We start from the raw sequence: 26,003 nt of genomic DNA, 5'->3' as shown, positions 1-26,003 counted from the left end.
TTTGCTGACGCTGGACTTAATCTCGTTAGCAGCTAATCCAGCTTTAACCTGGAGCCACTGCAATATGCTCACAGCTGGGTCTGTAGGCGCTTTACATCCCATTGCCTGGTTTAAATTCAAAGAAATGTGTCAAGCAAGGCAGGTTTATGCCACAGGCCATTCTAAGGCACCACATGGATGACATTACAAACAGTTCTGAAAAGGAACAAAATTAAATGACATAGAAAAACCTTTTTAAAAGGACACATTGGTTTCTTCACCTAGCAGCTGGACTGTAGGAAGAGTCTGGACCACTGATAACGGGGTTTCCTGCTGCTTCCTGTCTTATGTACAGTACGCTGCTGGGTGTTGCTGTTGTAGTTGTTGAGCTGTCAGTCCCAGGTCACAGCACCAGGACTGACGCTTCAGTCCAGGTTCAACAATGAATCCACACTGGACTCTACAAACACCTGCTGCCCAGTCACAGAGAGGACCTGCAGGCAGAGGCACCACATGGTTGGTTGTTTTTTTTTTACAGGTTGTTTTTGCAAAGCAAAGCTCCAGGGATAACCAGTGTTTAATGAAGAGCACTGTTCACATCTGTATGTTAAAGCACCAATAACGCCATAACATAAAACAACAGTGTGAAAGGTGTGTGGTAGAGCTGAACCTGGAGTCACTTATCGTCTGTCCCGGTCTGCCCTGCAGTAATCCTGTTAGCAGCGCTCCTCTTTAATCCCCCACAGAGGTCTGATCCCTGCAGGTCTTCACAGCTCTGTGGGATGCTGCTGGACCCTGACTGAACAACTCAGGTAGGACAAGAGACCTCCAACATGCAGGCCACACCCTGCTATACCTGTACTCTACACCCTAAATACACCTGCGCGAACCTGTTCAATTCACAGCTGCATTAATTCATTCAGGGTTTGTTTTTTCCTGGTTTAAATGTGCAGTGCATGGTTTTCTTGTTTGGGTTTCTTTCTGTAGTTATAAAATAGTGATGTGATTTATAATGTTTTGAGTTAAATTGTAGTTTGATCAGTTTGTTTACCAATCAGAGGATGTGGCAGGGTTAGAGAAGTTACATTTGAATTTTTATAGGTAACCATATTTCAGTCCTAGAAATGACCCTGTAGCTCGGCGTTCTCATTGAGCGCTGCTGAAAAACTGAGAAACTCATCTGAGCAGGTGCTGTCACTGCCTCCAAGGCGATGACACCTGTCTCAGCTGGTGTCATTGCAGCATGTGGGATCTATAATGGCCTAACGCTGGCTGTTGCAGCCATGGGTCAATACAACCAAATGTAAATCTGAAACATGTTGCTGTCTAAAAGAACATGGTATTTTTCCAGCAGTAACATATTTGGCTGTGTGTTTGTTTATGGAGGATGCTGAGTTGGGTGGTCAGAGTCTTTCCCCAGCCACCTGAGCCTCCACCCAGAGCAGCAGAGGAACTTTCCACTGCCCCTGTTCATGTGAGTCACACCCTTTTTGGTTTATCATTTAGATCTCTGGAGTTCTCTTGTCTTTTATCTCTTGTATGTAGAAAGGACTATGTAAACTAGGTTTTAAAAAAAAATATATGTAGTACATAATTATGTTTTACTGAATTACATAACAAATGGTGTATTATTCATACTGTACACGTAACGTTTTGTGTTTTCTGTAGGAGAAGAAAGTGACATTTCAAGATGAGTGCAAAAACAAAGGTAAGGCCACTCACAGTGAACTTGATGTGTTTCCGTTTGCTTCTGTTCTTCACACTAAACATACGTTACTGTTTATTGGCAGCAAAAGCTGACATACCCAACCGGGAAGCAGAGGGGAGCAGGTGAGTTATATTCACACAGGTGATAGGGAAACAGGTGAATTGCACTGATAGAGGTAACAGGGAGGAATGGGAGTTACAGTGACAACACTCAGGATAAAGACACTTTACATTTGTACCAGACAGCGTGTAAACAAGAGTGAACACTGTTTCCTCAGCCTGGCATCTGGCTCTCAGCCCACGGTGTTGGCGTGGATCAGCGGAGTGCTGCCTCAACCTGCAGTGTCACCTAAAGTGAGCCGGGCCAACCCCAGCACGGAGGTGAGGATCTGATCCTGAGGCTCACTGTGCAGTCAGGTCATCGGTATCTGGTGATAATGTGCTGGTGTCTTTTCTGTTTACAGGACGACAGTGCAGCAACCAGGTAAATACAATGAGTATGTGTGTGAAACTGTTCAAGAGACTTAGAAAATAAGGCTGAATAGTTACTTATGTGTGGATAATGCATGAACACTGACTCAAACGTTTTACTTGACGCCTGACTTGGAGTCCCCCTCAGCATCTTGAGACCTGACTTGAAACTTGTTTAAAAGATTTGAAAGGTTGAATGACTTTTGGTCTACTGTAGTTGAAGAGTTGCTTTGGAAAGACTTGAGACTTGGTTGCTTTTCATTATTTTTTTTATTTAACCTTTATTTTTACACTTAGCAGCCTCCTTTTCAAGGGAGCCCTGGCAAAACAGCAGCCTGAAACGTTACAGATAAACGATGCAAATACAAAGCTAAAACAATCAACAATGAGCTTTGTAAGTTAATGCCGATGTTTCCTCTGTGGATCACAGTAAACCCAAAGACGTGTGAGTGATCACCGCAGCACACTAATGCCAAATAGTGAACTGCTTTGTAACCTTATTTATAGGCAAGATGCCAAATAGTGAGCTGCTTCATAAACCTGTCTCCATACAGGATGCCAAATAGTGGGCTGCTTTGTAAACCTGCCTACAGACAGGGTGCCAAATAGTGAGCTGCTTCGTAAACCTGTCTACAAGCAGGATGCCAAATAGTGATTTGCTTCATAAATCTGTCTACAGGCAAGATGCCAAATAGTGAGCTGCTTCATAAACCTGTCTATAGGCAGGGTGCCAAATAATGAGCTACTGACTATTCAGCAGTGAAGCTCTGCTCACACACCTCAGGGGATCTTCAGTTCAGCAGCCACAAACACAGGGCCTGACAGTACATTTACTGTCAATCTCCTCTGTTGTTTCTCTCCCACAGAAAAGGGATGATAGCTTGGATCAGTCAGGGTTTGGAGAAAGTTGTTCCTCAGCCTGATGTGAAGAGCAAAGAGTCGCCTCCAGCTGAGCCGCACCATGAGGTACAACAGTTAACACATGACGTCCTGAAGTGGTTTTGTTAGAGAGCAGTACTCAGTTACCACAAAGGCCTTCACCTACTAAATCAGTGAAACGCTGTACTGAGGTTATTTGGATGCATACTGTCGGCTCATTTATTTCTTGGTTCAACCTCTATTTTGCCAGGCAAACCTCACTGAGAGTAAAGATCTCGTTTGCACACAAACTGAACATTATGAAGGAGGATTTACTGCTGTTGGGTTAGACTGACTCTGTGGTTGGAGATGGCTATTCCTAATAAACTGACTACTGAGTGTTAACTGTTTTCACAACCATGACATGTAAACTGGACTTGATGTGTAAAACTGGTGGAATGCTCCTTTAAATGTCAGCAGCTTCATCCCTCTTTCTGAGCCCTGTGTGTGTGTGTGTGTGTCTCCCCAGGTGCATCCAACAGCAGCTGCACCAGGTGAGGGCAGGTGTGAATCCTCCCGCAGACTAAGCTCCGACTCAGCTGGACGCAGTCGAGTGTCTTCTTGTGTTTCATCTACAGCACCTCAGGTGGTGGAGGTGGAGTCAGACTCCGAGGACAACAAGCCACCCCCCCCCAGGTATGTGCATGCTCTGCACTTTCAGAAGGATGTAATGGTGTTATCTACAAACAGCCAGGGCTGTGGCACAGATTAACATCACGGGTCCACTTTTCACATCAGCCCGGTTAAAACCGGTGATGTAAATTGGCACAGTCATGATTTAAAGTATGAGCAGAAAGTAAAGGAGTGTAAAGCAGAGTCCATGGTTTCTGCAGGTGAGCTGACATGTAACTGTGAACAGCAGCTGGATGACAACATCAGCTCAACAACACGGACTGGATGTTAAATTGCTGTTCACCACAGTGCCTCTGCTGTATCATCAGGCGTTTTCTTTATTTAATTCAGAGGTAGTGAAACAGTGTGTCTCTGATATTAGTCCACCATAAAAGAGACCTAGAGCAGCAAAGGGACGGAATTAACCAAATCCATGTGTGACATGTGTGGCTGGCAGGATGATAGACTGGATCAGACAGAGCATAGAGAAGGTGGTGCCTCAGCCAGAGGTCTGTATTCGCTCAAAGACAGAAGGGGACGAGAAGACTGAAGCTGCAGCTGCAGCTGAAGGTACCTCCGCTTCTGAGTCAGCCTCAAGTCATCATTGGTGGGGTTTTAAACATGTGACCTTGTGAGAGAATAAATATTACTAATCAGAGAATCTCCTCCTCCTTTAAACAGCTGAAGCTCTACCTGCAGAGCCCCCAGCAGCTCCACAACCCCTCACCAGCACTGAGAAGTAAGCACAGCCTTTGTCTCTGGTTAGGCACTGAGTCAGAGGTAGGAGCAGATTAAGAGGACAAGGCCCAGGATCAGGAGGGGGAGCTGTGCTGGGTTACGAAGGCAGGATTAGGAAACACATTCACAAGAGGTTATGCATCTTCAGAAATAGTTTGTAATCCAAAAGTAACACAAAGACGTTATATGGGATTTCACTTAGCCAGCATGCTAATGTATCAACAGCATGACAGCAGTAAAGCGGGCCAGTCATGGACATCTGTTAACTTCTCTTCATGGTGGAAACATTTAACATGTTGCTCTTGACCTGCAATGTAACTGGAGAAAAGCTACCTGCTCTAAAATGCCATTGTTGATTTTCAAGCTTGAAGTTTGTACTAAGTGTCGGCACACTAGGCCAAAGTAACACAATGAGACACAATGAGCTAACTGCAGGTGGAAAACTGTCATATTGGATGAAGTGCCTGTTGTTAACCTCTGTCCCCTTTGTGCTGTGTCCTCTCAGGTCTTACGAGGAAACAGAGCAGCAGCCTAAGTAGGTGGAAACAGGTTTATCCGACATTACAGTAGCATTATAGCACAGAGCTTTAGCCGGGATTGTTCTGCCGGACGTTACACTCCTAATGACTCTAGTTAGAAACAAATCACATGACCGAGTTATAAGTGAATAATCTGTGAACAGTCTTTATTGGCTGGTGGAAAGAGCGACCTGTTGGTGTCTCGTTGTCATGGTTCAGATGTCTGGGCGTTGTTAGCAGTTCCACCAGTGAAACATTTCCAAACTTCTCAGGTTGTTTCAAAAACATTAGTCAACAGGTCAATTTGTAAGTCTGCACTACTCATCCAAATTTGTGTCCACATCTTTTGCCCTCATATATAATCTCAGGACCCCTGAGATTTACCAGATGACCCTTTGGAGGGGCCAGATCCCTAGGTTGGCGACCACTGCACTGAACTACCGAACTGCACAACACAGTGAAAGCTCCCTCCACTTCAAGTAATTCTAACAATCTACAATGTCTTCAGTTACATGGGACATTGTACTGCAGAACCAATACTTTTACTTATACTAATAGTTTTACGATTTTGAATGCAGGACTTATACTTGCAGTGGAGTTTTTTTACTTTGTAGTATTGTTGTACTTAACTGAAACACAGTATTTCTTCCACCTCTGGTTAGACAAAGCAGATACTGTACAGCGTGCAGTACACATTTCTTCTGAGAAGATTTAGAGCCATGTTGGAAGGGCGCTACTCACTTTGCTGTCCATTTAGTTTTGGTGTATTCTGTGAGGTGTTTTGTTGTAATTCTAACAATGGCCTAGATTTGTTCTGTTTTGTTTGCTGTATGTTGTTGTTTGTCTTGACCGGGACGCTCTTATAAAAGAGACTTTTAATCTCATTGAGGTTTTCCTGGTAAAATAAAGGATAAATAAAACTGTCACTCTGACACCATGCACACTGGGTTATTGGCAGAAAATAGATGCTTCAGGACCCAGATTGTGTTTTCTTTGGTCCAACATGTTGTGTTGTGTCGACAGCATGATGGGCTGGATCGTGAATGAGATCGTTCGCATCTTGCCACAGCCCGTTCATAACCAGGTGAGTCGCTGCAGCATCAGGTTCATGTCTCACCCCTCCATTGCTGACTATGTCCTTACAGTGTCCGTTCTCCTCCTGCAGGATGCAGGAAGTGACGCGGCACACGCTGGTAAGTCCAGCTTCTCCACAGCTCACACTAACACCTGCACGTCACAGTCTGGTCATTTAAATCACACCACAGCTGAACTATGGGTGTGTCAGGGCCTGAGTCTAAGTGCTGGAGAGTAACTAAGTACAATTACTCAAGTACAAATTCAAGGTGATTGTACTTTTCTTGAGTGTTATAATTACTACATTTAACCAACACCTTCAGTTATTAATAACTCTGCAGAATGCAGTTTTCATACCCTTCCTGCCACATTTCTCTAAAATGGCTGATTTTGTCTTAGTGTTTTAATAAACCGAATAGATTGTTCCTTCATTTTGAATAAATTCTCCTACATGTTAAACAAAATTATTTAAACAACATTAGCTGAAAAATGCATTGCCACGACAAACATTAGATAATATTATAGAATACCATGTGACACTACCCATTGTGTATAAAGTACATACAATTTGCAGTAAAATGCCCTAATTATATAATTAATGGGATTAATCCAAAAACATGTAACAAAACCTGACCAGATCATTTTGTACTTTTACTGAATAAGGGTTTTAAATCCAAGATTTGCACTTGTAGTAGAGTATTTTCACAGTGTGTTTTTGCTACAGTACATGAAGGGGTTATATTTATAACAAATTATTACATAATGTCAACTAGCTAGCTCCTGGCTAATGTAACTTAGCTAATTCAGTACGTGTTAGCTACGTTAGCAGTTTCTTTACATTCTCCCTCTGTTTTTACCAATCACAAGAATTACTCCCCAAGTTTTTTTAAAAATATCTGGACAAGCCACACAAAGGTTTCTTTCACTCTTATAAAAGAGAAGACTTCACGAATGACGATTAACTCATTGGTTTGGGAAATGTGCATCTGCCTCCCAAAACCTTACAATGGGTCACAGTGATTAACTGCAGTGCATGTAGTTCTGCTTGAAGCCTTTTCTTTATATACACCTTGTGTCAAATCAACTTGTCACCAGCTGAAAATGTTGTCACCACGCTGCAGTGATGCTGCACTGTGTGGTTACACTTTATGTGAAACAACACCTTTCAGCCTGGTGGGAAGTCACTCTCTAACTGCAGGTTACACAAATACACGCATTCATGAATTGACTGATTGGTCGACAGGTGTGCTAGCCATGTAGTGATTAGCAGGCGCTGTCAGTGACAAGGTGGACTCTAACTGGGCTGCTCTTCTCCTTCTGTTTCAGGAGGGAAAGGCGGCAAGAGCCCCTTAAAATAAAAGGAGGAAGAGCAGGTCAGAGTCGTTCACACTGACAGCAGCAGAAACTCTTAAACAACAAACAGCAGTTTGCATGTGGTGACACCATGATTCAGTCTTAATGCTAAAACACTGCTCCATGACGCTGAGGTGCTTCCAGCTATGAAATTCAGTTTTCTTTATGTCACTGAGAAAAACTAAGAAAAAATTTAACCTGACATAAAGTATGTTTCTATGAGATGTCTGTTGTATATGAGCTACATGAATGTGAACACATTTGAATCAGAAAGATGACTGTGTGAGATTGTATAAGTTAGTGTGTCCCAGTGTTCACTCAAAGTTTGCTAAGAACATACAGCTTGGTTTCCAACTTTAGAGAAAAATATAAGATTCGCTGAGGTCACCTAAGTCTTTATGGCACAGCCCCCTTTAATAATCCATGCTGCGTTGTAGTAACAACAAGGACAGACTGGGCGGACAACTCAGCTTAATCACTGAATAATTGGTAGTTGGTGCTACTTTGCACCAGAAACTCACAGAAGCTGTTAGTTGCCGATCTGGGTTCTGGACTGCCAGTAGTTCAGCACAGATATCAGCGCAGCAACTCATTAACACACTGTATGCTCTGTGAAAATAAAAACATTTATTAAAGAGTAATTTGGTGAGTCTTTTTGTTCTGTGCATAAAACAAGAACCGACCAATCAGTCAATCATGGGTCTGTGGAACAATTGGTAAATGGTGAAACTTCGGTGTGTTCTATATATGCATAATGTAAACACCACTAATGTTTGCATTGTTTACCTGTTTGTATTATTGATTTTTTGCTTATTTATTAAGATTCAAAACAGATTAATGACTAAAATAAAATGAATGAGCCCTGCCAGTAGAGCATCAGGTACCTGTTCACTCCAGAATAGGGACAAAAAAAAAACACATGATCAGACATGACGAGATTAAAATAGCCAGTGGTTGATATATACAGTTTATAAAACACACAGTTAATCTTCAGCACTGCTGTCCCTGCCCTGTGGCGTTCAGTCAGCTTTGTACAGAAGAAGATGGACCTGGTGCTGGAGGACGTGGAAGAGGACGAGCTCGAGGTGAGGGAGGTGGATGAGGAGCCACCGTCACAGAACAAAGAGAATCCACAGCCATCAATGGTGGAGGTGAGCCTGACTCATCCTACCCCGTCAAGGTAACATTCAAGATCCCGTCCGGACAGACAGTGGCTACCTTTTCTACTCTGAGCACAATGCCAGTAGCATGGGCATTTCTGGTAGTACCAGGGAAGGTACAGTAGCACCTCAGAGGGTAACGTGGTACTTACGGTTGAGAGGTACTATGGTAGTTCCAGATTGGACACCATGGCATTTCAAAGGGTATTATAATTTTATTGGAGTAGGCCTCATGGCACGTCATAGGTTACCTTTGCAGTATCATGATAGGTACTGTGGCACTTTGAAGGGTACCAGAGTAGTGCCAGGGAAGGTGCTGCAGTACCTTCAGAGCACACCTGATAAAACCCATGCTACTGTGGGGAAGGACACAATGGTAGTTCTAGTGTGGGTACTATAGACATGTTGGGGTATGCTCCATGGCACTTCCAATGCTACTATAGTAGTATCATAGGATACTAGTAGTACCTTCTGAATCATATAATAGTACCACATGTGATTATTTAGAGGGTACCAGGGTAACGCTGTATTTGATGCATATCAGATGCCAGAAAGCTTGAAACGTTCCGTGAGCCATGACACCAAACAATCAGGATGGTCTGACCGCCAGAAGCTCATCTTCGTCTTATCGTGGGAGACAGGCAGAATGAGAATATTTGCAAATGTCAGCAGAGCTCATTTACATCAAATGTCTTTTATTAAAGCAGCTTAAGTGAGTAGTTTTCATTTTGGAAGTTTTATTAATCTCCATTCAAAACCAGTTCCTGTGGATATTGTTATGTTGAGTGACATCTAAGCATCTGATTCTCAGTCAAGTCTAGAGGCGTGGAATTTTCCCAGTCAGAGTTCTAACTTCCAGCACCATCCCATCATACCTCACAAGTAGCAGACTGGAAATTCTCCAGTTCTGAGTTGTCTGAGACACAGCATAGGTATCCTGGTAGATGCCATAACCCTTTCAAGGGTACCATGGTAGTATCCAGGTAGAGGCCATTGTACTTAACAGAGTATAACCACAGTGGGTACCATGGTACAGAGGGTACCACTGTGGTACAGGCCACTGTTCTGTGGTATTTGAAAAGGAACTTAAATGTTACCCAACAGAGTAACAGTGTAAATAAAATCAGAGTGAGATCTGTCGCTCTGTGATCAGCTGCAGACAGAAGATGCAAAGCCCAAGCGGGGTCGTTGGAGCCCGGAGGAAGACGGCATCAGGAAGGAGACAAGAGAGGCACTTCTAGCTCACATGGAGGAAAGGTCAGTGACTCCCCTCTCTGATCATGTACTCTCTCTTTTTTCGTCTGTTTGCTCACTGTGTCCTACAAAATGTCAGCAGGTTGTTTGTTTGTACGACATAAAGTCCAGAGTGAGAGCCAGTATCTCAGCAGCTGAACGTCTCTGTTACTGTAGGGTCTCATCACATTTATAGGACATAGGCAGGGCCAAAGTCTTTTAGTCTTTGTTTAGTTCAGAGTCTGTATTTAAAAGTGTAATTTCCTTTAACGTTGGTGAGTCTCTGAGCTCGTCCTTGTACAGGCTGCAGCAGGAGCGCCTGGAGGTGGCCCGTGTGGCTGAGGAGGTGGCCAGGAAGGCGGCAGAGGAGGCGGTCCGACTGCTGGAGGTGGAACATTCAGCCAAGATCATCATAGAAACACTACCGGAGTCCAGCGAGCAGTAAGTCAGAGCCCTGCATCTTTAAACAGTCAGCTTTTCAGAAACCAACTAGTTTTCGGGTTGACTGCTTGTGTTTTTTGAGTTAATGTTAACAAAGCTTCCTTTGGTATAAGGTGCAGTATCTCACTACACTGGCTGAAAAAAATCTTTTCTTTTTTAAGTTACATGGAACACAGTCATACAAAACCACACTGTAGCAGAAAAGCATCTGAAACGCTGTACAACCTGGTGTGAGACTTCGAAAACTGTCCTGCTGTTTGTTCTCAACAGGCTGCCGAACATCCTGGAGGAGGAAAACGAGGACGAGCCAGAGTGAGTTCATGCTGAGCACAAACCCTGCTGCAGCTGCTGAAAGCAGTGAAAATGACATGGGTGTCACAGATACGTCAGTTACTGCTGACTGGTTTGGCTCACGGTGGATCAGCACCACACGTTATGCTGGATACACTTTAGTTTGACTTCCGTCCGTGTCGCTGTACTGGATCAAAGAGGTGACACTGTTTGCATCTGACTTTGCAGTGGTGAGGAGTTTGGGTTCATTCTGGTTTATTTCAGTCTGGCATGTGTCCCATAAATGTGGCTATTTTGACTCCATGGTTCATGTTAGCTTTGCACTGTCCACCTGTCTCTGAGTTTGACCCAAAGTGAACCCCAATATGAGCTGTTTGGTACAAGCCCTGGCTTCACCGAGTCTCTAAGACAGAGGTGGCAAGTGCAAAATGTTGTATGTTTGGTGGCATTATAACTGAAGTACTGTTGTTACGTCTTTGCTGAAATGACAAAGTGTTCAAACTACTCTAAGACAGAGGTGGCAAGTGCAAAAATGTTGTATGTTTGGTGGCATTGTAACTGAAGTACTGTTGTTACATCTTTGCTGAAATGACAGTGTTCAAACTGTGATACAGCTGATTTTTCATCTTAGCATAGCTATCTTACCTTTAGGCTAGCTAAGAACTCGGGCAGGACTTTGATTCTGAATAGTTTCATGCCCACACAGTTTGCTATGTGCTGTATATCTGCTTCTGTAAAAGCTCTGCTGCGGCCTGAGGCGTCTTCTTGTGGTTAAATCTGACTTTGTGTCACTCGCTGCCAACTTTTCTTCTCTTCTTCTCCCTTCTGTGCACAAACATTTGCATGGGCATTCATGGTCCCCAGATGATCCACTTTGGTGATATCTTGCTTTTCCTTGTTGCTGTCAGACATGCAGGTTCTTTCTTGAGCCACTGTTCAGCATCTGGGGACTGTAAAATGCATTCTCATAAATGTAGGTCATCAGTAGCTGAAGTAGGCACAGATGAGGCATGATTGATCACAGATGTGATGTAGACTGAGTTTTGAAGTGTGATATTTGTCTGCACCAGCAAATCTGCGCTCCTCACCTCAGACTTTTTTCCTTTTCATTTTCCTGTTCGTTACCAGCTTGTCCACATATTTTACCTGTGAACACAAAGGTTACTGGAGAAAGATGGGTTTTGCAGCTTTTTTAAATTTTATCATTCATCACACCTGCCCTTCTTCACCAGCTGCCTGGTAGACATCTGTGCAGCTGCAGACGATACTGAGGCTACGACTCCAGAGGACAAGATGGAGCCTCCACCCACTGAGTCTGAAGCACCAGAGCAAGTTACACCTTCATCAAGAGATGTGGAGCCAGCACTGGAGAAGAGAGACCTGCCGAGTGTGGTCTCCCAACCCATCACCCAACAACCAAAGCCACAAACTTCAGAAGCCCCGACCACCGCCACAGAACAGGTGATTCTTTACTCTTTATGCTGTGGCCAAGAGCCATGCTCCTGTATTCTGGTTGGGGAGAGGATGTCCTCATGTGTTCTAAAATAATCCTCACCACTGAAAGTTGATGGTTTAAGCTGTTGTCAGGCTACAGCCCCCTACTGGTTGAAGTAGTGAAGTTACTTTCACTCAAAGTTTGACAAGACAACAGGTAAATTCCAATTTTTAATCCTTGCTCAACCTGGAAGTTGTTCCAGCCTGCAATCTTGAAGGATACCCCAAAGCTCTTATTCCTGCTCTGAGGAGTGAGGAGGCTACTGAAGGATACATGAGAGCATCCTTCACAGAGGTCTTTAATGGGCCAGCACATGCCTTTTTCAGAAATCAGTTGGTGATTGGACACTTCACATGAAGGATCGGAGAAAAGGATGTCTCACGTCATGTTTCCTCAAGTCTTCTGTCCTTGCAAGTGAGGGAAATGATGACCCATATAAGAAACACCCAAAGTTTCTGAAAAGGCAGCACTGTTTGTATCTCCTATTGTATTCCTATATGCCTAGACTGCCTGTTTATGCATAAATGGCAAATAAAACTCTTGCATCTCATACTCACCCCTGAGGTAACATTTACTGTATCATCTGTATGAGATGCAAAAGGTACTTGACAAAGCATCAGTATTTGACGCTCTGAGATGAGAACGTGTTTCATAAACACACATAAATGGCGAGCACAGCCTTCTAGGGCTGTCTCTGAAATGTAGTGAAGTCCAAGTATGAAGAAGCAGAAAATCAAAAATGTACTTAAGTAAATGTACTTAGATACTTTCCTCCACTGCAACTTTGCTAATTCCTTTCACTTGTAAGGACAATGTTGTGACCTGGTTTAAATACACTTATATGTTTTGTGTTTGCAAGGTGTTCAGGGAATTTACTGAAATGTTCTTTCTTCTTCTCAGGTCAAAGCAACAGAAGAAGAAGGTGGAGGTGAGAAGTTTTATCAGAACAGCTCTTTTGATATTTGCAGTAATAACACCTGAAGCAACATTAAGGTGTGGTCCAAAGATTTAAAGTCATAATGAAATGAAACGAAATGTCGTGAGATCGGTCCCACCAGGATCCTGTGAAGTTCTCACCTTGTCGCTGTTTCTCTGTCCAGTTCCTGATGCTTGCTCTCCGATAAAGAGCTTTCTGCTTCGGGTCCCTCAGGCTACTCAGTGTCTGGAGAGTTGCAGGAAGCTGATGCATGAGCATTACCTCACCCCTCCCAAACTGTCCATGCCGACCCTGCCATTGGAGCTCACCCAGCTGACCCATGGGCTGTCGCAGCATGCACGACAGTGCTGCATGAGCATTGCTAGCCACCTCAGATGCCTTAACTCCAACTGCCAGCATCCTCAGCAGCCTTAAGCCCCACCCTCCTCCTGCAGACCTTTAGAGAAACATTATAGACACTTAATTTTGTGTAGAAAACCTGTAACATGCCAAACAGACCACTAACCTCAAAGTGTCCTCTCACATCTCACATCCTGCTCAGCATCACTACTCCGCTGCTCTGCACTGTGAGCTAACAGCTGACCACACTTCAGGTGATCTTAAAAAAAGTAGATGTTTGTTGCCTTGGCTGCTTTGCTAAGTAGACAGAGTTAAAGGGAAACCTTGTTTTTATAGTTTTTGACAGTATGTGTAGGACGTTACATGTAGTCAGGGCTTTTCTCTGGGCTGTTTGCAGGGAGTAGGGCTAAAGGTTTGGCTGAAGCTCTGGTGCTGAAGGTCGAGGATGTGGATCAGGATGTGGGGCAGGAAAAAGGACTGAATGTCCCCCAAATTATCACAAGCCCAGAACCAGATTGCACGAGCCTGACAGTCCCCAACATGCCACTGTCCAACCTCAGGTAACAAATGTGCACCCCATCGACCCAGCTGCAGACTCTTCCACCACTGCTGATGAAAATGAGCTTTAAAACCAGTTTAACCACATGCTAGCAGCTGCTGCGCCAGGTCAAGGAGGTCTTGTGTCCACGTCCTAATGTTTCTGTCACTGCCTCTTTTCATTTCTTCAGTACCGGAAACAAATTCCTTGTGTGTGTAACATACTTGGCCATTTATTCATTCATTCATTATGTTTTTGTTTTAAAGACGCAAAACTGACATCACCATCCTGCTAAAGTCAGTGCATCAAAACAACTAAAATAAACAGCAACACTCACAATACGGTCATTAAAATACAAAAATAGGATTATGTTGCTAAAATTGTTACAGATATTACAAACAAGAATATAAATACTATTTGCATTTTTTAAAGGCGTAACATGAACATTGTCTGTGTGCTGGCTTCCAGTCCAATATAAGACTGATTTTAAAATATTATTGTTTGTTTGTAAAGCACTGAGTGGCTTGGCACCTGCCTACCTATTGGAGCTTTTAATTTACTGTAAACCAGGAAGGACATTAAGATTATCAGACCAGCTGCTGCTGGTGGTCCCAAGGTCTAGACGCCGGGGCGTTCATGCATTTGCTATTGTAGCTCCTAAACTGTGGAATAAATTACCCACAAACATTAGATCTTTAAAAGCATTACTTAACCCTTTCTTACTTATTCTGGTGTTTGCCCCTGAATAGTTATTCTTTTCTCAGCTTTTATCAGGTAGTTATGACCTGTCTGCTGACCTCTATGTCTATTTTTAGGATGTGTATGTTTGTTTTATATTTCTGCTGTGCAGTTTTAATCAGCCTTTGCTGCTGTGATGTTTTGGAACTGTGTATTTGCTTTAGAATTGTGAAGGACTTTGGTATGACTTAGTGGTTATTGTAAATGTGCTATACGAAAAAAATATGATAATTAATAGACCACAGTGGGCAGAAACAGTAATAAAAGTATGAAAATCCCCCCAAAATGAAACAACTATAACTCTACAGTTAACAAACAGCCACGACCACAGTACTGGGCAGCAGTTCAAAAAATCCCCAAACATCCTGAGTTCAGTAAATAACAAAGGCACAAAACATTCTTTTCAAGAGAAGAAGCTTCATCCTGAATCATGTTTTTTGTCTTCATGTGCTCACGTTTATCTTCTGTTGGTGTCTGCATGTCTTCCTGCTGTGTCCCTGTCAGTCCTGCGGTTTATCTGTCTGGAGATGAGGATGATGATGAACTGATGAGGACCAGTCTGAAGACCTGGTCCAGTCAGGGAGACCTGCTGACTGCAGATGACACGTGAGAGAGATCACACAAACACACTCCATCTCTCCGCAGTCACTGTCGTCTTCTGTGGTTACCATCCTTTTGGTGTCCTCCTGCAGGTCGCGTCCTCTGTCAGCAGCCAGCGTTGGCAGTGTTGTGGTCCAAGACCGTCTGAATGAGCTGCTCTGGCTGTTTAAAGGTCGAACCGAGCACCAGAAATACCGGCTGGTGGACCCAGACCATTCTGAAGATGAAAGTCCCACAGCCTGTATGTTCTGACATATTTTGCTCAGGTGTTGCATCAGCTTGTTCTCTTGTCGTCCTGCTTTTGTGTTTTCATCTTTACTTCATGATGTTTCAAATTGAATTAAAGGTGCAGCACAAATTGACTACTGGCGATAACCATTGAGTCTGCACCCTTAGCTCTGGCTCCTTCTTATGATAATGAACCTCTTCATTGTTATATGGTCAGAAACTTGGTCTTTGCTTATGATAATGAACCTCTTCATTGTTACAGTATATGGTCAGAAACTTGGTCTTTATTTTATCAACTGTTACCAAGTTCAGCATGAAGTTCAATGTTTCTCATCTTTATAAAAAGTCTAGTTGATCCTGATGTTCATCAGATATTGGTGCCGAATCATAAATAATGATCTGAAGACTGTGTCTGACCTCTGCAGCTCCGAGCAAAGCTCCATCTCCCCCTCCCCCTCCCCCTCCAGAGAAGAAGAACGACACAGCACCAGGCAAAGAAGAAGGAAAAGAGGTGGAGCTCCACTTTGAACTTTTGGGACATCCTGTCAAAATTCCCAAACCGCCCAAACTTCCCCCGGTGGCTGAGTGGTTCCGAGCCATTGTGCAGTACCGCTTCCCCTCCAGCATCGACCCCTACACCGGTGAGCACAGCTGAATTCTGAAAGCCTGAGAATCATTTTCTGCCAAAGTTGGAACAGTGTGATTTCACCTCACAGATTTCTGTCAGAGCTCTTCTCGCTGGCTTAAGGCGGACTCTGCTGTGTTTGAAAAACATGATGATACATAGTTAGATGCAGCAGTTATGATTCACCATTATTAAATCTGTTACATCATAATGTCCACCACACGTGATCAGCCACAGCCACACAGTCCACAGGAAGCTTGTTGCTTCTGTTTGTCACACACGACAGTAAGCTGGATGTTTTGGGGCTTTGGTGGTCGAGTAACACAAAGCATTTGTCACATTATGAGATTCAATCCTGTTTAGAGCTGAGCTTTCTGTCTCCACAGATCTGATCTATGTGGTCTGGCTGTTCTTTGTGGTGGCAGCCTGGAACTGGAACGTGTGGCTGATCCCAGTCCGCTGGGCATTCCCCTACCAAACCCCCCAAAACCTCCACCTGTGGCTGCTGGCTGACTACACCTGCGACCTCATCTACATCACCGACATCCTGGTCTTCCAGCCCAGACTGCAGTTCGTCCATGGAGGAGACATCGTGGTCAGTGGCAGCAGCAGGAACAACATCTGTGTCTGATTTAGCTCACGAGCAGCATCTCTAACCTGGACCTTCTTATTCCAGTGTGATAAAAAGGCCATGAGGGAAAACTACATGACAACCCAGAGGTTTAAGGTGAGAACAAAGCTGTGCATCTGTTCAGGAAAAACACCAGCAAATCTTATGTGAAGAGTAACACAAAGGCTCTTTCAGAGCAGGCACTCACGGGCCATAGTTCCCAACCTGAGTTAATTAATTTTGTTCAAATAGCACCTTGTTTGTTTTTCTTTCCTCTGCGCTGCTGTAACATGAGAATTTCATTAAATTAAAGGAAGAAAGTCAGTTATTTGTTTTAATTTTAGGATAAATTCCTTGAGATGCTTCAGCTTGTTTTAAAGCAGATCCACAGACAATAAAACATTTAAATAAAAATAAATACATAAATAATAGTAATGGTAGTAAAATGAATCGGTAAGAATATGTTTGTGGAGTGCTGTTGTTTTAGCAGATGCCTGCTGGAAGTGTCTGCTGTGTGTTTTACAGATGGACGTCCTCAGTCTCTTTCCCATGGAGATATTTTACTTCTTCACCGGAGTGAACTCTCTGCTGAGGTTCCCTCGTCTGCTGAAGGTCAGGACGGATTTCCTCTTCACACACATGTTCATACAGCTGCTGCACTGACTCTGTTTCTGAGAGAAATCTTTTTTTTTCTCAGTACATGGTTTTCTTTGAGTTCAACGACAGGATGGAAGCTGTGATGAAGAAAGCCTACATCTACAGGTGAGAAAAACACAGACACAGAGCAGTTACACAAAAACCAAACCAACCAAACTGCAGCTGTTTTCTCCATAAGTGTGTTTCCAGGTGCTAGAGGGTATGACTGCAGATATATAACACCATTTATCATCTGCATATCTGTTCACCAAAAAAATGTATAAGGAGAAGCATGTACATAAACCTTAAAGATGTCAGGGACCCAGAATTGATCCCTGAGGAACTCAACATGTAATTTTAGTCAGTTTCCTTGGACTAAATCTTTGCTTTGTGTTGCTGTTGCGTGTCAGGGTGATCCGAACCTCCACCTACCTGCTCTACTCCCTGCACATCAATGCCTGTCTCTTCTACTGGGGTTCTGACTATGAAGGACTGGCATCCACCAAATGGGTTTACGATGGAAGAGGCAACGCGTAAGTCTATGCGCCAGTTTATACTGAGGATGCTGTAAAAACACTGTTAATTTGCATGAAGTACTGGAAATGTATATTTGCTGAAGGGTTTTCTACAATGAACAAATGCTGAGTAGAGACAAAAGTGTCCACTTTCAGATGGATTTTAAACTGGGCATCAAATGGTACAGAGTGAGTTTCAGCCTGCTTCACCTCTGACCACAAACAGCAACATTTAAAAGTAAAACAACAAAAAAATGTATTTTTTTGTTTTACTTTTAAAAGTTGAGTTTAAGGTCTCGATGAGTAGCAATCCCCTTTACATTACAAACACTGAAGACAGAATGTTCGTGCATGAGAATGAATAGTCTAAATACATGTGCACTGATGCACATAATCCCTCTCTAGCTAGTGTTCATTTCAGTTCCTGAAATGCCAATAATAAACTCAACACAACTCAGTGGACTAAGGTAAAAAACTGTCTCTGTAAAACTTTTTTCTGTAATGAGAACCTTGTACAAAGATAAAAACTTTTGTTATAAGAAAGTGGAGAAAATGTCAAGGGTGGTGGATAATTTGCTGGAGTGTGTGACTGTAGAAATACTCGTGGAAAAAAAGAAAAATGTTGTAATAAGCTGTATTTATAGAGCACCTGGAGCCAGCATAGAAAAATTTAATGACTGGATGGAAGAAAATTACTTGACAATAAGTCATAAATTAATGTTCATATGTGGTGACTTCAATATAGATTTGTTAAATCCTAACAAGCACACAGGAACTGAGGAGTTTATTAACACAATATATAGATGCAGTTTATACCCAAAAATTACAAAACCAAGTAGAGTAACAACCCAGCATGCAACACTAATACTGTAGATAATATATTTACCAATGTTATTGACAGCAAAATGACAAGTGGATTACTTATAAATGATATAAGTGATCATCTACCAGTATTTGTGGTTTATGAGGGCCAGTATAGAAAAGAGAGGCCAAAAACAAATCTTTTCTATAGGAGGGTAACGAATAAACATGCTGTAAGGAGGCTAAAAGAGGATTTTATGGGGCAAAACTGAGAATCAGTTTACAGAGAGGAAGACTTAGATAAAGCATATGAGCAATTTTTAAATATATTCATGAAAGTATATGACAGGAACTGTCCTCGTAAGCAGTATAAAAATAAGAGGAATTACAGTGGGAAACCGTGGATGAGTAAGGGATTACAGAATGCATGTAAAAAGAAGAATGCGTTATATTAGGAATTCATAAAGGACAGATCAAAGAAGGCGGAAGAAAAATATAAGTTATATAAGAACAAATTAATTTAGATTTTGAGGAGATGTAAGAAACTATATTACTCTAAATTATTAGAGGATAATAAAAATAACATGAGAGGTACTTGGAATATATTAAATAAATTGATTAGAAACAGTTCCAGCAAGAGTAACTACCCTCAATATTTTATGGATAATGATACACCGGTCAATAGATTGGAGGATGTAGTTGATAAGTTTAATAGGTTCTTTGTGAATGTTGGTCCTGGTTTAGCAAGAAGCATTTGTACAGATGATACATCCGTCACTATAAATAATAATACAATCGAAAGGAACATGAGTTCTATGTTTTTGAAGCCCATAGTTGAAAAGGAAATTATAGAGATAGTGAATAAATGTGGTAACAAAACATCTAGTGATAGTGATGGTATCACTATGACAACTGTTAAATGGGTAATTGAGGGGATATGCAAACCATTAACCCATGTTTTTAACATGTCGTTTCGACTTGGGCAGTTCCCCAATAATATGAAAATAGCAAAGGTTATTCCACTGTATAAATCTGGTGATAAGCACAACTTCACAAATTATAGACTGGTTTCTCTGTTGTCACAATTTTCAAAGATTCTGGAAAAACTCTTTAATAACAGATTAGATACATTTATTGACCAACATAAAATCTTCTCTGATTGCCAATACGGTTTTAGGTCGAACCGATCGACATCTTTGGCCATTACCGACCTGATGGAGGACATTACAAGTGCTATGGATGAGAAGAAATACACAATGGGGATATTTATTGACCTAAAAAAAGCATTTAACACAATCAATCATGAATTATTAATGGACAAGTTAGAAAATTATGGGATCAGAGGAATGGTTCTGAAATGGATTAGAAGTTATTTGACACACTGCAAATGTGTTTTTGCTACAGTTACATTCGCTGTTACTACTTTGCGGTGAAGACGCTGATCACCATCGGAGGCCTGCCAGACCCCACCACCGTCTTTGAGATCTACTTCCAGCTCATCAACTACTTTGTTGGCGTCTTTGCTTTCTCCATCATGATTGGTCAGGTAAGCTGATCGTCAAACCATATGAACCTCATTTTTACCAGGGTCTGGTGCCTTTAGCTTCACTGATGTTCTACTGTCAGAGACACATTCAGGATTTCTACTCAACAAAATGTATAACAGATAAAGTGAGATATAGGCCCATATGTGGCACTAGAACAAGCGTGGGTCTGTATCTCTAAGGATTAACTAACCGGAGTCTGTCCCCTCTGGGTTCGGGTCTCAGATGAGAGACGTGGTCGGAGCAGCGACAGCTGGTAAGAACTACTACCGGGCCAGTATGGACAGCACCATCAAGTACATGAACTCCTACAACATCCCCCGAGAGGTCCAGAACCGCATCAAGACCTGGTACGATTACACCTGGAAGAGCCAGGGTATGCTGGGTAAGAAACAGGAGGGAAAACTCAGGCTATGAAGTGGGTAGTTCAGGGTCCCAGTAAATACACCGAGCCAAAGGGTCATTTAAGTTCCCAGCTAATTTAGGTAGGTTGGAAGTTTCCTGGTGAATACACAGAGCCATTGCCAGTAGATAAACAAAACTGGTGAGAAGTTATGTTTACTAGGAAACGGGTTCCAGGTTCAAGTTTTATATCTCATTATCTCAGGACTCAGATACTCAATACATTATGAAGTAAAAATAGTAATACAGCACTATAAAATACTGTAGACAAAATGATAGGTTCTGCTTTTAGGACTTTACTTTTGCTATATCACCAGCAAAATAGGCTATATCTAAAATATAAGCAGTAAAATGACTCCTTATGAAAATGGCCCTTTGAAAGTATTGTACTTTATTTAGATTTTATATACTTTATCATGTTATTGAATGTAAGCAGTATTATGATGTTGTAGCTGGTTGAACCAGAGTTAACTCTAATGTCTTCATATGATGCTGGTTAGTTTAATCTTTAACACATCTTACACATTGTTTGCATGTTTTGTATTTAAAATCTGAATCTGAACAACCAGCGACTGCAGCTGTTAAAGAAATGTAGAGTAGAAGTATCAAATAACATACAATGGAAATATATGGCAAAGTAAATAAATTACTTCATAACAGTATAACTGAATACGTTTCCACTGCTGCAGTTCAGGCATTTAGCAGAGTTTTATCCAGGGGGTCTTAGAAAGTCGCTCAGAGAAGGTGCCTGAACGCCTCATGTTTACTTTAGGTTCACTCTGTGTGTCGTGGTGTTTCCTCTGCAGATGAACAGGAGCTGCTAGTGCAGCTTCCTGCTAAGATGAGACAGGACATCGCCGTGGACGTCAACTATGCAATCGTCAGTAAAGTCGCCCTGTTTCAGGTCAGCAGCAGCAAAGCAACACACAGGACACATGTGTCTGAGCAGACCATACACTGGGTCTAAAGAGAGGTGAAGGATCATGTGCAGCCTCTTTGAATAAAATGTAAAGCTAAAATCTGAATTAATCTCAGTTTATGGTCGTTAAATGGGCTGAACCTGGCTGAATGAGCCTTTCTCAGTTTTAAAACCACAGTGCGTCTCTGTCAGGACAATGTAAATGTCTCTGTCTCCAGGGTTGTGACAGACAGATGGTGTTCGACATGCTGACCAGGCTCAAGTCTGTCGTCTACCTGCCCGGCGACTTTGTGTGTAAAAAGGTAAGTCTGTATGAGCTGTGGAACCCGCTGCTGAGTGGCGGCGGCAGAGCATGCTGACCCCGTGTCTCCTTGTGTCCCAGGGCGAGATCGGCAGGGAGATGTACATCATCAAACAGGGTGAGGTTCAGGTGGTGGGCGGCCCTGACCTGCAGACGGTGTTTGTCACCATAAGAGCCGGCTCAGTGTTCGGAGAGATCAGGTCTGAGTTGCTTCCTATCATCCTGTTAACCAATTAAAACCGTGGATGTGGGACGTGGGTTTCCCAGAGTTCACTGGGGAAATGAATTTGCTGGTGTTTCCCAGTGGCAGCAGGAACATCTGTCTGGAGGCACACAGGAAAATATCCTGTAACTGTTGGATATACAGTACACCCTGTTGTCAGTTTATTAGGAACCCCTGTGTCAATCTAAGTCAGTCTAATCCAACAGTCCTAAATAAATAAATCCTCCTTCAGGAAGGTGATAATCTTCAGTTTGTGTTCCCACACTTGCTGACCCCTCCGGTCTCTGGCCACTTACTGTATCCCCTGCAGTCAAACTCCATTGGTACAGTGACAATTCACATTTACAAAAAATGAAGGTTGTGGTTTCAGCTGGACCTCCGTTCACATACTGCTTTCTCTGAAATATACCTGAAGATTGATAGGTCTGTCTTGTCTTTTATTGTCCCAGTTTGCTGGCGGGAGGCGGAGGAAACCGACGTACTGCCAATGTAAAGGCGCACGGATTTGCCAACCTCTTCATCCTGGACAAGAGGGACCTGGCAGAGATCCTGGTGCACTACCCAGAGTCCCAGAAACGGCTGCGCAAGAAGGCCAAGTAAGAGTGAGCCCCATCACAGGGATCTTTCACTGTCCGTTGTCAGCCACAGTCACACACTGTCCCAGCTCTGGAATTGTAAACATCTAAGTTTTGGCCGTCAAACAGACTCCGTTGGATCTGTCCAGGCACTGAGCTGCTGATCCCGCTGAGAGATGGCTCAGACACTGTTTCTGTGCTGTTCATCATGTTTCTTGCAGTAATGCTGGAGTTGTGGAGAGCTGCAGATATATTAAAAGTAATTGTGTGACAGCCTGGTTTTATCATCATGTGAGGACAAACAGCTGAGACCAAAACGCTGCATTAATACAGACATATTCTCCATGTCACAAAAACACTGTGTGGGCTTCATGTGAGACAGGGAAATGGATCCAGGTGCAGTTGGAGCAGCAGGTTCATGCACTGATTAGAGTCCAGAACACAGCCCAGAGGTTTGTAACACTCACAGACAAGATGTTGGCAGAAAAGGTTGAACCAGATCAACTATTTTTCTGCGCTGAGATGCCCTGTGCTTGTGAAGCTGCTGTGTAAACACACTTCCTCCTTGAAATCAAGGAGAAGGACTGGCAAGTTTATTTCACCTGTGTGAACATAGCCTCATACACGGCCTCACGCTGGACACTGAAGCCTTGTGGGTACATTTCTATAAAACATGGTCAGATACTACAAATGCTGCAGAGCTGTCCAGAGCTGCACAGCAAGCGGCCTCCGGGGCAGTTGGCAGCGAGGCTTTGTGCTCACTGTCAGATGTACACGGTGTGCAGACCTCCTGGTGTTTTGTACGAGGACAGAGCGAATTGGCTGAGCAGTGTACACCTCGTCTCTTTGTCCATTAAGTTTTATTGAGCAGCTACTTAGAGAGCAGGCCAGCTGTCAGGTAGAGTTCACCCCACAGTTCTTGCTCCGGGCACAAATGTAGACTCCATTCTGAGACAAGTGAGTCACTGTTTACCTGCAGTTTGTTAATCATCCGGTTCTGCACAGACACACACACACACACACACACACACACACACACGCGCGCACACACAGTTCAGCAGCTCCACAACACAATATTTGTGTTTCCAGAAAAGAGCTGACAAGTGCTTTTGCTGCAGAATGACAGGACATGCATCACTGTTGTTGTTCATTCATTCATTCATTCTTGTGCTTTGTGTGCAGTGTGCTGCTTTAGTAATTCCATGATGCTGATTATTTACTTGTTTAATGTTTACAGATTCCCAATCAAACTCATTCAGCTCACTAGAAGAAAGGCTGCCAATCCTGATATTTGGGGCAGAAGAATTGGCATTGTTGTGTGATTGTTTCTGCTGCAAACTGATCATTTAAGTCATTGTTGAAGCACAAAGGTTTAAAATTGAAAAGCGGTAGCTTCTCGGGTGTGACAGTGCGCTGCTTTGGCTGAAGTGCTTTGGCTTTGGACTGTTGGTCAGACAAAACAATTTAACCCTAGGTGCATTTTTACATTTTCCTTGCTACTTATTGACTAAACAATCCGTTCATCCAGAAAATTGGTTGACAATGGTACAGCAACTGTTTTAAATTGTGCACAAACAGCAGCTCCTCTCTGCACATGAAAGAATTCATCCATCACTGTCTCAGATTCTTCCAACAGTGAAACAAAGTGAAAACATCTCCCACCCACTTTGTCTCCTCCGCTCTCCTGTCTCCGTTTCCTTTGTCATCTTCCTGTCTGATGCCTAGGACCTGATGAGACTCGGTTCTATTGTGTTCACTAAGGTCATTCTACTTCCTGCTCGGATCAGTGCAGTGATCCTCCTGCTCAGCTTCCTCTCCTCACTTGATCTTCTCCATCATAGTGCTGCAGTAGAGTCAGTGGATGTGTGCTTACACTAGTTTGTAGTGTGCAGCCCAGGTTCTCAGTTGTGTTTTCATTTTAGCAAAGATGGACTCTGGCTGTTTGTGCCTGTGTGCATTCATTTAGCACGGTAAAGTTTCCACTTTTGGACACGTGTGTGATGCTGTTGAGCTTGTATAAAGGTGTCTCTGTTCTCCTTTGTGCAGGAAGATGCTCGCGAAGGACAAAAAGCCAGAAGAGAAGGAGGAAGGTAAAGAGGCGATGATGGTCATCCCCCCCAGACAGGAAACACCCAAAATGTTCAAGGCAGCACTGAAAGTGATGGAGCAGGCGGGAATAGAGGGAACCTTGGCCAAACTGAAGAAGGCCTACAGACCATCTCAGAGCACAGCAGAGGTAAATCCTCTACTGACACAGCTGGTCAGAAGTGAAGTGCTGCCTGTTCATGCTACATTCAATGAGTGAGGAGGCGTCTCTGCTGTAGGTGAATCTGAGCTGTCAGCTGATGTTTGTGGACACACACAGGTCACTTCTCTCACCTGTTCAGATGACTTTGTGTTTAGCTTCCATTAGCATTAGCATGGTAGCTGCTGTTTCTCAACAGAAACATGTTGTATTGTTGGCAGAGCTGACACACGTCTGTTAAAGGAGGTGTGTGGTCACATTCAAATTCCCATTTAAACAGTGATTTCACAGGTTTCCACCAGTGGCTTTATTTCCAAATAGTAAAAATGTCTGAATATAGACATGTTTTCTGCCTCAGAGCCGTGAACACATCCTGTTTGCAAACAGGAAACCATTCTATGAAGCAAAGAGAGAACTTTTGGTCACCAGCAGTCTCATGCGAGCTTTCATCTCTTTCGTCCCTCCCAGGCCCCCCACTCCATCTCACGACTCCCCTCTCCCTCTCCGATGCCGGTTCCTCTCTGTCCAGTTCAGGACGATGTGGACACAATGGCAGAGACCGCCGACAGCTCCGTCATCATCAGGATGACGCCGCGACAGGAAGGAGAGGAGCTGCTCACTGTGGAGGTGACGCCCAGGGAGCGAGAGGAGCAGAAGAAGGAGGGGGTGGAGGCAGCAAAGGAGTGATTTGAAAGGAGGCAGCCTCTTTCTTCTTCATGCAAACTAGTTTTTGTGGAAGTTTACACAAAAAAATATTGTGGTTAGAAATATTTCTACTCTCGTGATTTGCCACTTTAGTCATTTTACTAGTTTACTGGTGCTTTGAGTGTCCTGCTCAGCTTTCTGCTGAGGAAACAGAGAGATGCAGGTAGTACCTGCCAAGAATAGAAATACTACATCTGTGTACTGTAGTGTAGCAGGAAAAGCTTCAGGAAGCAGAGGAAGTTCTCCCCATGTCATCTGAGCTGAAGAGGAAAGACAGAAAGCAAGAAAAGGCGAGAAAACAGAAACACTGCTGAGCTGAAAGCTGCTGCTGGACACAGGAAGCTTCATCATCAGCTGAGCTGAAAGCTGCTGCTGGACACATCATCCGCACTGATTTCAGGGGGGAAGAAGAAGTGTGTAACACTAAGTATCTATTGGAGCCTATTGATGAAGATGACAGAGGTTTAATGTACTGACGTGTTGTAACATGTTAAAACACAATTCAGTTTGTAAATTACACTTCATAATTGGC

The 26,003-nt window shown here is 43.1% G+C and overlaps 1 protein-coding gene across 1 annotated transcript; it reads left to right on the top strand.

Moving 5' to 3' along the window:
* The first annotated feature begins 730 nt into the window (after positions 1 to 730).
* cngb1a (cyclic nucleotide gated channel subunit beta 1a) lies at positions 731 to 25,820 on the top strand. Its single transcript, XM_020602617.1, has 36 exons — positions 731 to 791; positions 1,366 to 1,453; positions 1,648 to 1,687; positions 1,770 to 1,809; positions 1,965 to 2,067; positions 2,151 to 2,170; positions 3,024 to 3,123; positions 3,545 to 3,711; positions 4,145 to 4,257; positions 4,369 to 4,426; positions 4,931 to 4,960; positions 5,967 to 6,027; positions 6,109 to 6,136; positions 8,394 to 8,521; positions 9,684 to 9,787; positions 10,067 to 10,204; positions 10,475 to 10,516; positions 11,728 to 11,956; positions 12,891 to 12,918; positions 13,664 to 13,826; positions 15,047 to 15,148; positions 15,235 to 15,383; positions 15,796 to 16,011; positions 16,382 to 16,590; positions 16,672 to 16,722; positions 17,131 to 17,217; positions 17,303 to 17,367; positions 17,652 to 17,774; positions 19,962 to 20,103; positions 20,327 to 20,486; positions 21,310 to 21,407; positions 21,641 to 21,724; positions 21,805 to 21,923; positions 22,396 to 22,542; positions 24,568 to 24,757; positions 25,235 to 25,820. The coding sequence occupies exons 2-36, from the start codon at positions 1,367 to 1,369 to the stop codon at positions 25,451 to 25,453; spliced, it is 3,840 nt and encodes a 1,279-aa protein (XP_020458273.1). The 5' UTR covers positions 731 to 791; position 1,366; the 3' UTR covers positions 25,454 to 25,820.
* Positions 25,821 to 26,003: the final 183 nt, after the last annotated feature.

This window comes from Monopterus albus, unplaced genomic scaffold, assembly GCF_001952655.1.
Source record: "Monopterus albus unplaced genomic scaffold, M_albus_1.0 scaffold57.1, whole genome shotgun sequence".
Taxonomy (NCBI): domain Eukaryota; kingdom Metazoa; phylum Chordata; class Actinopteri; order Synbranchiformes; family Synbranchidae; genus Monopterus; species Monopterus albus.
The sequence above is the reverse complement of the archived record's forward strand: the minus strand, read 5'-3'. Positions and strand labels throughout refer to the sequence as shown.

Excerpts from the sequence above, each read along its gene's own strand:
- cngb1a (XM_020602617.1), top strand. The coding sequence starts at position 1,367 with ATGCTGAGTTGGGTGGTCAGAGTCTTTCCCCAGCCACCTGAGCCTCCA. Across the intron at positions 9,788-10,066 it reads CTAGCTCACATGGAGGAAAG|GCTGCAGCAGGAGCGCCTGG; the intron begins GTCAGTGACTCC and ends GTCCTTGTACAG. Across the intron at positions 16,012-16,381 it reads CAGCATCGACCCCTACACCG|ATCTGATCTATGTGGTCTGG; the intron begins GTGAGCACAGCT and ends CTGTCTCCACAG.